Source organism: Tympanuchus pallidicinctus, unplaced genomic scaffold (assembly GCF_026119805.1).
Source record: "Tympanuchus pallidicinctus isolate F22 unplaced genomic scaffold, pur_lepc_1.0 scaffold1, whole genome shotgun sequence".
Classification (NCBI taxonomy): Eukaryota; Metazoa; Chordata; class Aves; order Galliformes; family Phasianidae; genus Tympanuchus; species Tympanuchus pallidicinctus.
The window spans coordinates 64,001,052-64,013,930 of NW_026294618.1; the positions used below are offsets into that span (position 1 = coordinate 64,001,052).

Sequence of the window (12,879 nt, forward strand, 5' to 3'; positions counted from 1 at the left end):
AAAACACACATTTACATTTCAAATCTTAGGGAATATATCTGCTTCCTTCTCACACTTGACTTCTCAGATACTGTTTTTAAATACATTCCAATAGGCTGTAAAGCTTCACTCTCCAGTGGGTGAAACTAGATTTCCTTTATAATATTTGTCACTGAGGGAAAGCACAATAACCAGCAGTTTCTCACCTGCATCTGTTTTCTGAGTTCCCTTACACAGGCACTGTCCTGAGCTGTGTTCTCACGCCGAGCAGCATCTGCAAGAACATTAACTGTTGTCTCTGCCTCTTGAAGCCACTTGAGGAAGCTTTCCAGATCCTTGCATGAGGTCTGTACTGTCTTCAGCTCTGTCTCCAAGATATTCTGTCTATCAACAGCTCTGAAAATAAGACAGCAAGTGTCAATATATTTCTTCAGTATTACACACATCACAATGAAACTTCTAAAAGATAATCTGAAACTTCTCTTTATTAAGAAACTATAGCTCTGTATCAGCTTGTTTTATCATTATTTTTAACACTGTTTCTCTGATCATTATATTTTTAGTTATCAACAGATATTCCAAACTTACGTATTTCACAGTGCTTTTAAAGAATACATGTGGAAGAATCAGAGGTATCTTCTTTTTGAGCATTATCATCACAGGCTTATGCTACTCTTATTAGCAGAGGTCACTCCCGTATGCGAAATGTGTGGAGGAATTTTTTTCTTCAACAGTGAGCAGAAACATTTCCCCTAATTTCTATCTACTGCAAAATTAAACTCTGGAAGTATGAAAAGTCAAATACCTGATTCTTTTTGCTATAAGACAAAGACTAATATATTATAGTCGTAACAGTCAGCCCATACTCAACATGTTTAAAGAAAAGACAACTGGCAGAATTAGAATATAGCCCAGATTTTGAGCCAATCAAAAAATTCTCCAGATGTACAACTGAAGGCAAGGAACTGATTCAAAACCTTTAGAATTAGCCTACAGGTACACAACCGGAACAGACCTCCTGAGAGTAGATCAGGTTGCACTTCTGGAATCTGAACTGTTTCCTCATTATTAAAACAAAACTTATATTGAAAACTGTTATAAGTCAGCAACTTCAAAACCTCTGATTAACAAAGTTAAGTGTGAGAAGTTGTTTCAAAGAAGGTATTCCAGTTTTCCAGCATATCAGAAAAGCCAGATGCAAGAAACGAAACATTACTTTCCTTCAATGGCACTAAGAGCATCTGACACAACCTCGAGTTTGCCAGGCTCACGTTCCCAAATACCAGCATAAACAACAGAATTTTCTAGAAACAACCTGCAGTAGCATAGAGTTACAACACTAATATTTGGAGGATAGACCTTACGTCACTTGTTAATAATTGCTTTATTCAAAATGAGATTCTGTGGATTGTTCCTGACTTTGTGCCTCCCCAAGTTTTGGCTACTGGCAAATGAGTAGCATGATAAGAAGCCTTCATTCAGGCATAAAGCTTTGGCATGCTTTGCCTCCTCTTGACAAAATAAAAAATAAACAGCATGCTAGGGATGACTAAATGTTTGACCAGATACAGTAAAAAAAAAAATACCGAGCATCAGCTCAAAAATTAGAGCACACCAAGGAACTGTGAGGAAAAGTGTAAAGTAAAACCACTTATGAGCTCTGACTTCAAACGCCTCTCACTCTGCAGGGATTTTCTTCCCTAGCAGGGGGCTAAGGCCAAAGGTGGAAGAACAGGAGTGACAACAAGAACAGACTGATAATAAAGGTGACCTTCAAAGAAAGAGAAAAGCCCTAGAGGATAAAACACCAAGTGACCCAGATCTCTAAGCCTAAATACTAATGAACTGGATGGGAACTAAGACAACTTGAACTTTGTATCTAATGAGACCCATTGAAGATTGTAATCTTCAGCCCAAAGTTCTAATTTCTCAAACTTTCTGCTCTGAAATTAAAGTGAAAAATTAAATCCTACTGCAGTAACAATGCTGTCACGATATTTGAATTAAAGCCAAAAATCATTCCTTGCATTAAGCATGCAACCCAGAGGCATAAATTAACAGATTTGCAATTAAAATTCTAAGACTACATGGCAGATTTTAATGATGACCTATACAGCAGTAGTGAACAACTGTCCTACAGAATAGACCCAAATATTTTCAGTTCACTCTAGTAAAGGCTTCAAATTTAAAATGAAGTTGATGGAGAATTTTGTATTGAAGATTAATCTCTCCTCCATGCCAAGAAGATGATTCAGATTCATGAAGAATTCTAAAATGATCGGAACAGTCTCCAAAAGATGCTCTCTTTCTAGTAGGCAAGCATTAAATGTAAGGAGAACCCACAGAATTCCACAAAACTGCTGCTAATTTTACTTAATTCAGTGGTAGTAGAGAATGATTAAGCAGATTTGATCAGCAATATCCAAGAAAAAAAAAAACAAACAAACCAGAGTTATACCTCTAGCATGTAAGCTTTCATGGCCCTATTCTACACAATTCTTCTTTTCAGATTTACACTAAAAACATGCAATGTATATAAGCGTGTGATCAAAAGAAGATCAGGGAAGAACATCTGAGACAGTTTAGATGGCAACTACAGTTTAATACTGAAGCAGCAGAATGACGCAGAACAACTACAGCTTCATCCTGAAATAAAAATAAATAGCCAGTGGACAGAATAGTCAATTTAAACAATGTCAACGTGAGAAAGCTTCAGCCTCTTAATGCCACTATTTTCCTTCAACTTTGTGTTTCATGACAAGCCTTACTGCTAGCACTCTTGAGGACATTCAGGACTGATTATTCCAGGTAATGCTAATAAGGACCCCCTTCTGCAACCCCCAGGCATAGCTACAGCCAGAGATGGTATTTTAAAGCATTATGCCATAAATACAGGTCTGTGCTTATAGAAGCCATAGGACATGCACACTGCAGGCACAATCTTTGTCTGCCCTGAGATCTGTCACATTAAGCCATCCTCAGCGCTCAAGGTTCACTAGATTTTTTGTTTATTGCATTTAAAGGCAGAGATAAAAACCTTCATTCCCCTGGAAAGGTACTCTTATTGCAGTCTCCCCTTTTAATTCTGCTCTGCAGGGTTACAGTGAGCAGCTCCATGCTCTGACTACCCACTGGTTTCCTAAGCTCTCCTGTATATTCTGCCACTACTTAAGAAACAAAGCAGACGTTCATCTCCGTAAGGCTGCAGCATAGCAGTCCCAGTGATAACTGTGGAGCTTCAGTTACATACAATAGAACACAAGGTGCTTACTATTCCATACTTCAAGCAGATTCAAAAATAATTAGAGGCTTCAGTCAGGAACTTTTCTTTCTGATCACCTACTGGTGAGTAGCTTTATGCTAGCTCTAGACAAAACTGCAAAGTTTGAATTTGAATCAGGCTACTACAGAGCAGGAACCTAAGGTACTGCTAATCCAACCAGGAGCTCTCTTGCCAACCTCTAATTGCATCTCTATTCCCAGAAATCATCACAACCTATTTCAGATGAAGTTAACAGCATTTTTGGAAAAGATACTACTTTACTCTGAGGAAAGGCAGAGGAACATGCAGACTCAGTTCAAACGAATGGCCAAGATGGGTCATTTCAAAAGGTGACCTCATCACTATAACCTAGTACACAAAGTAAAAAGCTATGGAATTTTTTGTCATATGCTAAAAGTCTTTCCTTTGCTTCTGCCTACTGGATATTTTAACTGAAGAACCACGAAAAGAAAATGCCCAAATTAGATCAATTATGAAATATTTTAGTTGTTTGAAAACTCTATGTTAGATGTCTCTAAAACATTTAGAGATCAACAAGTCTTTATTCTCTCTCAAATGATCACACAGAATGAGCCATATAAAGTTTTGTCTGTTCTGTATCTCATCTCTCAATGGAAATAACAAGGAAACGAGTTGTATAAAACTCTTTGTGACATCAAAAGCAGAAAACTACAAAGATATCATTTTCCTCCAAGGAAGGATAACAAGACATTACATTCTTCTTCCTTAATTACCTGTGAAACCAACTGCTTACCACTGTAAAGTTCTCTTCCTTTTATTCCCCAGGACATATCATTCAACTGTAGAGGCTTTACTATGAAAGATTCGTTCTCAATTAACTCACACCTCATTTGAAAAAAAAAAAAAGAAAAAAAAAAGCAGCTTCCCTTTTTTGTGTGCACCTACATGCATGCATACACACACATTTTGGTTGTCATTTACCCCATTCCCATACACTTAGGATCAGATCTCTCTTCCGTCCTTGTAGTCACAAAGTATATTGTCTTTTAAAGATGCTGGTATTGAGTCAGACATTGGGCTTAATTACCCATAAAATGCTGAAGACTTTTTGCAGCAACTATATTACTTTGCACACACAAAAAATATTACACATAAAAAAACACATGCAATCACGTGTTCAGCATTTGGTTTGTAAGACTTATTTGCAAATGATGAATAGGATGAATACAAAGAAGCTTCAAATCTCAGTTCCTATAGATCAAATGCTTTCTAGATGGGAGTGTCAGACACATCGCAGTCAGAAACCCAAAGCACAGCCCCATTCAGGAAAAGTTTCCATTAGATGAAAGGCCTTAAATAAATTAACACATTGGAAAGCAGAGCTAAATACTTTCAGCCTTATGAAAAGGAAGCACAGTAACAAACTACTTATATACAGAGAGCATAGCATCATCACAGAACAGGAAGAATTGCTCAAAGACCTTTAGAGAAAAAATAGCCACAAGCAAAGTGGAGAACAAACATGAGATGAGCACTTTTTTTTTTTTTTTTTTTTTTTAATACTTATTACTATCATTTTTGAACAAAGAATTGGAAGTCATACAGAAGCCTTCCATAATAAACTGTGGGGGAATTTCCATCATCAAAATTCAGCTTCACTACAACTGATCAAACCACTGAAGCAGAGCTAAATGTTGCAGTAAAGATAAGCCTGTAGAGATGAGAATGAAATAGGTGTAAGTGATAAACGTAAGGTACAAGTTTAAAACAGAAAGGTATATAGGGAAACCTTGCAACCAATTACCTTTCGTTCAGATTAACCCAGCAAGTGTTCATTTGGTCAGTGGTTTCCTTCACTCTCCTTGTGTCATCCTCACGATACTCTCGAAGAAGTTTATTAGAAAGATCATTGAACGCAGCTACTGTGATGTCTCCCCTATGCAAATCATGTATTAACAACTAAAAAGGAATTTCAGAATAAGACATTAAAGCAAAATCAAAATCAGACTGCTTTCCATATTATCTAATTATCATTATAATACCTTTTTTATGCTTAAAAAAGCAGGAATGTGCATAATTCTTTTATGGAATAAAATTCCTTTTAAAAGAAGATCTATTAAATAATAAGCATTCTAACAATGAACCAAAACACAAGTGAGAAAAATTATACTGCTAAAGCCAGCAAGAACTAGGAAAACTTTCCTGTATGTTTTACTGGCAACAGAAGTAAAAATAGTTTTAGGTTTTAGCAGCATGAACAAATCTAAGTTATGCTAACACTGATACAACTGGCACGATATAATGTACTTAGCCCTTACAGAGCTTTAAATAAAATAAAATATATGTATTATTTATTTATTAATCAGTTGTATCTTTTTTATTTCCATACTCAATGTTTGGCCACATGCCTAATTTCCTTTGAGAAAACAAAAAGTTAGGCCTAAGAGCCCATTTCCAATTCTCTGCTCACACAGGAAAGACAATGAAGAACAAAAAATTTTACTGCTTACTGAAATAGCTAGGGTCAGTGAGAAATACACATTACTAAGCTCTCTCCTTTTTTTCATACCTAGCCACATCCCTACACTGAATGTCTATTTACATACATACACACATTTTTTTGAAGTGTATTAAAGATTGTTCTGAGTTCCACACTGATAAGAGCCCCTCCTCAATCATTAGTCTCTTTAGTTCTTACCCTGAGCCTCCTACAGCCTGCCCTTTTTCAAACAGCCACCACAAAAGACATCAGATTTACTGATTTATCACAGCATGTTCACTGTGATACAAAAAGCAACCAAGTTCACGTGGAATTGAGGGAAAAAATAAGATGAATATGCTTTGTATCAATCAGAAGTGAAACTTGGGATAATTTTATATAACTTCTCCCATGCCTGGATTTACTATTGTTAATAGATTTCTGCTACATGCTGTGGTTCTATGATAAAACTTTTATCAAGACAAGGATTTTTTGTGTAGCATCATTTATCAGATTATGCTACGCTCCTCTCAGCCACGCTTATAAAAAGGCACACAAGTATTCATGCCACCTGTTTTCCTCTCAAAAGTAATTCTCAGGAAGGCTGATGAAAAAAAGTGATTTAGAGCACAGAGTGCCCAAAATCACAGAACCACCATATCAACCTTACATCCAGATATCAAACGAATCCAATAGCATCACACGGACCGAGAAGTCAACTGCAGATGGTCTTACCTTGTTATCTGCAATCTGTTTGACAAGCACATCCTTTGGGGCCTGCTGAAGCATGCGCAGACGGATCTCACACTGCTCCATGAGATGCTCCATTTCTTTTCTTCGCTCATCCCACTGTATGCTGTCTGACAGCATGTACTTCAGCTGCTGCTGCCGCACCTCCACACCATGCTGGGTGTTATCCCATTGGTTCTTTACTTTTTCCACTGGAGAGGACAATAAAAAAAAAAAAAAAAAAAAAGTAACCAATCAAGTAGTCCTAACTACCACCTACTCCTCAGGACAAGAGGCAATAATGTAACTCATTTTCAAATACAGTCACTTCAATATTTTGTATTTTAGTTCCTCAAGTAATTTATATGCTCATGCAAGTAAACAAAAAGTAGGGGTTTGACTGCCTCTTGTTTAAGCAGGTCAGCATACAGGTAACAACTACTATTTCTGGACATCTCCAAAGGCACTACCCTTTACTTTTTACGTGTTCACAGGAGGTAAATGTGCAACAACTGCACAGCAAAGATGTCACAGTAGATCCGCCACCAGCAGAGTTTCCAGAGAGCACCAGGGAAGGGCGAAGGCTGTGCCACAGCAAGTCACCTTTCTGTGCTTAAAAAGTGAACTAAGGTTTACCGACCACCGTGTGTGTTGAACTCAGTCTAGTGGCACCTGCACAACAACTATGGCTAAGGTAGGAGCACTCCACTAACAATTTGCTTTAGTATTTTCACTCCACCACAGGATTCTACAGGCTTGTGTATATTATACAACAGAGAAGTTATTGATCTTGCCCCATTTCCTTCAAATGTCTCCTCTCTCAATAAATAGAGTTACTTTAGACAATCAATAAACAAGATTCAACCTTTAATAAACAAAGAATGAAAAAGAAAACATGACTGCAGCCTAGAGCAAAATAATAGCATTAGGGAAAGTACTAAGTCTGCCTGACAGAAAGAAACCAACAGCATCATACTTTTTTCTTTATACTTGCAGACCAATAAAAAAGGCATATTTCTTGAGAGTCTACAGAGCTAACAATAGGTCTTCCCTACTACCTGTCATGACAGTAGCAACACGTTGTATTATTTGAACTGAAGAGTAAGAAAAAAAGTGTAGAAAAGAAAAACAAAAAAAACACCTAAGCTGGCTCTCTTGAGAACATCTGTATTTTCAGCAGCAACAGGTAGGCAATAAGCAACAACACCAAGGTAATTACCTTACCAGTAATGTATGTAATTTTACGTTATTAGAAAAGCAACGTAATTGATACTCAAATTGCTTTAATCTTTCATGAAGTTGCTTTAATCCTTCATGAAGCAAAAAAATGCCAAGGCATGTGTTTGAGCTAAAAACCATGTAAGTGAACTTTACCCTCTGCAGGTTGTTTTGTTATTTTGCTTTTTTTGTTTGTTTGTTTGTTTTGTTTTATAAATCTTTTATGAACATCCAAAGTCAGTTTGCTTGATCTGCCTGGCAGGATCTCTTATCTATAAAAATACAGCCAATAATGTTCTGTTCAGCTTCACAGAGCTCTCAGACTGTGGCAGTGAAGCGCCTTCGCCAGAGTGACAATAGTTTTCTGCTGTGATGTAGGTCATTGAACGAATTGAATGAGATCTCAGAAGAAAACTTTGATAACCCCAACAGCAAATGTATATACAAAAGCAAAAACAGCAGGAATGAAAAATGGGTATAACACTGCGTGCTGGCTAATAAACTGTAGAGAAAAGTCTTCTATGATTTTAAGCTCTCCGCACAAGGCTGAAAGGAAAAATATCCCTGTGAAACAACTATCTAAACAGCAAGTGGGTTGAAACTGATACATATTTGACCTTTCTATACAGATATTATTAATGAATGAATATACCTTGAATTTCCGTTACAGATTTTTTCCTGGGAACGGGCAGGTTAACCTTGCTTTCTGTATGGACTTAAATTTTTATCCACTCAAAATACCCTAATGCAATTATCTGCTATTGATATATTTCCTTCTCCTTCACTCCCTGACAACGAAATTCTTGGTGGCCTCAAGGATCTGCCCGTGGGTTCAAAATTGGGAAAGAAAACCCGATTACATGTTGTTTTTAATTTCCTGTGTCTGGGCAGTTACTACTAAGCAAGTTCCAGAGAAACTTTACTTCTGCGTTCTCAGCTATTAGAGTAATTAGGCTTCATCTAACGACACTTAGCAGATTTGCAAGTGTATATTCTCCAGAGCATTTAAAGAATGAGACGTACAAAGCAGTTCTGCTCTTCACTTGAGAAAAGAGCAAACTAATACAAAACCCTCATAACAGAAACATACTTTACTTTACAAATGTAAACTTCACTTTTTTCATATTTCATAAGAGGTAGCAAAATCTTCACACACATAGGGTATCTACTGGAAGCTTCATTTGTGGCAACATACATAGCATTGCTTCCCTGCTTCCATCTTTAGCAAGAACTGCTATCAGGAAACTCAACATCAGTTTCCAAAATACAATTTCTTTATTCTCTTTTATCTTTTGTGAGGGATGCTTTGCAAATGACCAAGTCTCCCCCTCCTGACTGACTCCACTGAACTACAATAACTACCATCCTTCTACCAAAGTACTCTGCAGAAAAAGACAGCAAAATATATCTTTCCACTGTTTCATAGATTGTTTTTTCTGCTAACTGCAGTATTTCCTGCTGCACTAATTTTCTAATCTTAGCAACTGGCAAAGCCCCAGGAGTTCAAAGACTATGACATCCCCTGGTTTCTAATTGTGTCAGTTGTGTTTTCCTTCTGTAAGTACCAGTAAAAGAAATTTTCAAAGTATTTATTTAATGTACACACAAATGACTTAAAAGCTCTAATTCTCAATCAACAATTTCAAAAGTTAGCCTTCCAAGGCAATACATTCATGCTTTTTTTTTTTTTTTTTTAAAACCAACTGTCCAGTGTTATGTAGGATCAGCAAGAATAAAAATATATTAATAGCTCCTTTATATCAACAAATAAAAAGCCTTATAAAATCCTTATCTCTGGCTCTGTATCTGTCAAGTAACTCAAGTTTTTCATAAGTTATTTTAAAATCCCAGCAATACAGTAGGTTAACAAAATAAATAGCAATTCTTCTTCCAAGAATTTTCATTAGACTTCTATAGTGAAACCCATATAAATGCTAATTTTCAGTTTACTTAAGGAAGACAACTTCAGCTGGGTTAAAAATCAAGAGTTTAAGAGAAAGAGATGAAGATTTTACCGTCATGGAAACACTGTATTTTAAAAACACAGAATAGAGGAACTTACATTTTTCTGTAATCACTGTTCTAACGTCTGAACTGGAAGTTTTATTTTTCAAATTTTGAGCCAATGTAAAAACAGAATCAAGCTGAGGGTGCCGTTGGTCCAAATCTGCCTTTGTTATCTGTTGAGAATTAGGATATGATTTTTTTAGGTACAAAAAACAGGATTTACTTAACGTTATCTGTATTACTTATACATAAGACTAAGCATCTATGTCTCCAGAGACAGATGGCAGCTTCATCACTATTTACAACCCTTGAGCTGTCACAGTATTATAGCACTGCTTTAAAATGCAAAAGTATTCTGAATTACAAGTGAAAATCCAGATGCGGAGGCTAACCTGCACAAATCACAGTTACAACCAGTCATTGTGAAATATTTTCCAGTATGTTTTTCTCTCTTTCATAATTTATTTTTGCCTTACCACCCTCTGATCTTTATATAGACACAAATGCAAGTGTACACATTTACAAGGAGATGGGTAAGGTGGAAGAATAGTCAGCATTGACTATAGACTATAGCATGATAATTCTTTCAACTAGGGCTATGTACCAGCACCTCATATCATAAGCATTATACAGTTAAAAGAGAGCATTTTCACATTTATTCTATCAAATACCAAATGATGATAGATGTCCTCAGAAATAGAAACATAAAGCCTGTAGCTTGTACACATACCTGTTACTCATACCTGTACACATACATGTTACTCATGTTAATTGACATCAAGTCAAATGCAGTGAACCTTAATGGCAGCATACGTCTCACAAATGCTGCCCTTTGTCACAGCTCACCACAGTATAAGCTATCAACAGAAAAGTATTTACACCATAACCATTTACATTAAAACCTATAATCTCTTTAACATGTCTCTGGAAATCAGTTTATAATAGTTACAACATAACAAATTTCATTTAAAAAAAAAACAACACTACTAAGTAGATCATACAGGTCACCCTCCAACGATGGAGTACTGAAGCTGTCCCAAAGGCTTCAGTAAGTTATCTATATATTATCACTGAAGATACCATCTGCAGTTCTTCTCTATGTGTTTTGTTTAAATTAAATAAATAAATAAATAGCACTGCCTATCTCACATCTTGCTTGTGAAGGGAGACAAGGAATTAAGAGGATATAGTAGAGGGAGAGTAGCATAATATCAACAGATTTTGAAGCGCAATTTGCAGGTTAAGCATTTATGGTAGTGGTTTTGTTTTGTTGGCTTTTTTAATACATTTTTAGCCTATATATTTAGTCAAGAAATTACAAGGGTCTCCTTATTTTCCAAACCTCCAGCCTTCACTGAAACACATACTTTCATTCGTGCAATAGTCCGGTTGATATCTTCAGCATTTCCCACGGTGACTATGTTCGACTTGAGCATCTGGTCAATCAATACCAACCATTCAGCCAGCTCAGTTGTAGTTTTGTCCAGATCAGCAGGTGCAGAAAGTTCCAAAGCATGCTGTGTCTGAACAGGAATTTCCAATGAAGAAGATACTAGCACCACCTTTTGGACATCTGAAAGAGTTTGGTATTTTCATTAAAGAAAAAATCATGGCTACACATATAGTTTGGAGAATTGCTTTTTTTTTTTTTTTTGGTAGTTTCTATGAATACACAACAGCATCTAAAAAAAAAACACACCGCAAGATCTGCATTTGAGACTTTTAACTCCAAAAATATAAGTCACCATGATGGTTTTTTGCTTGTTTTGAAGCTATTAATTATCTCATTGCATGGCAAAGGGCCCATGAATCACCCATAACACTACACAAATGAGAAAAAAACAAAATAGCACTAACTTTTAATAGAATGAAGCTAAGCCCTCTTTGATGTGAAAGGGAGCTGAACTCTAAGCATAATAAACAATTATTTAATTTAAGGTAAAAATCTGAAATTGCCTTTCTCACTTCCTTGTTATTTGACAGAAAAGTTTTCCCATTCTTAACTCAGAATCCACTTAAGCAGAAGTAAGTCAAGTTACTGCAACAGAGGCTTCACAGACCTGGCAATACATCACCATCCTAAAAAGGGACAGATGCCCACTAGCTCAGCCCCATCCTTTCTATCTGTTTGTATGATACTGTAAAGAGGGAGTAATGGGCTGAACAGTGGGATTCTATGCAGAAGTTGTTTGGCTGTGTTCTTGATCCAAGAAAACAAAGTTAAATCAAGCTTAAACATAAATATTACACAGTTGCCACAACAAAAGACGGGAGCTTTACTTAAGAAATAGTCTGTACAAAAGAAAAACAAGTTGAATCAGAGTTCTGAAAAGCCAAAAAATTTTCTGTGCTCCATGATTTATTTATTTATTTTTGCTATTACTGAAACAAAGAAAAAATACAATTAATTTACTGAAGTTCAAACTGTAATTTCTCTTAGGCAAGGACTGTCTTTCTAAAACAGAGACCTGGGCATCTTGTTTACACACAACCTGTCTCCGATAACTTTTGAAAAATACAGCCAGTATGAATATCTGATACAAGACCATATTTTTTGACAGCTTCCCTTACAGAGTTCAGAAAAATAACTAACTGGTATGTGGGAAAAGACCTGTTTGTGCTCCTACTAAGCCAAAATATGCAGAATAAATTTGCAGGACTGCAGAGAATCTGTATGCAGGATAATTAGCTGTAGATAAACTTTCTATTGGATCTCAGTTACTAAGAGGCACAAATGCAAAAATGCACAAATCCACTGGGAAACAGTCACAGACAGGGCTAGTTTGGATATTTTTTCCTGTACCTACAACACTGTCTCCTGATGAGGATATCTGAGCTTTACTGAAACATTCTTCCGCTTCAGCACACTTAAAGGAACATCAATGGACAACGTCCAAACCTGAAATGCAAACTGACTTTTTCCCTAAACAGATATTCCCTCTCTCTCTCCCCTGATAACATGAAGGGAGTCCTAAGCAACCAAAAACATTTCTTATTTCCATTTGTCTAAGTACTAGGGAAGTTTTTGACTACAAACAGTACTAAGCTCAGTGGAAGGAATGACTACTCACCAAAAGGTTTTGCCTGTGCAACAAGGTGAGGCTGCCCAACAAAAGCCTCCAGTTGTCTCACTCTGTCAGGCACTTCCCTGAACACCTGCAGGCCAGCAGAGAGGAACAAAAGCAGTAAGTGAATCAACATTAATAGCAAAAGTTCATGTATT

At 36.5% G+C, this 12,879-nt stretch overlaps 1 protein-coding gene across 5 annotated transcripts in view; it reads right to left on the reverse strand.

The window, feature by feature from the left end:
- The window catches only part of UTRN (utrophin), a 344,979-nt gene that overhangs the window by 194,042 nt on the left and 138,058 nt on the right, over positions 1 to 12,879 (reverse strand). For all 5 annotated transcript variants that reach the window (XM_052698789.1, XM_052698799.1, XM_052698781.1 and 2 more), the window contains 6 exons: positions 12,728 to 12,812; positions 11,024 to 11,229; positions 9,712 to 9,829; positions 6,438 to 6,643; positions 5,028 to 5,182; positions 186 to 375 (listed from right to left, as the gene is read on the reverse strand). In XM_052698789.1, the coding sequence (XP_052554749.1) occupies positions 186 to 375; positions 5,028 to 5,182; positions 6,438 to 6,643; positions 9,712 to 9,829; positions 11,024 to 11,229; positions 12,728 to 12,812 (960 nt within the window). The remainder of the gene's footprint in view (positions 1 to 185; positions 376 to 5,027; positions 5,183 to 6,437; positions 6,644 to 9,711; positions 9,830 to 11,023; positions 11,230 to 12,727; positions 12,813 to 12,879) is intronic.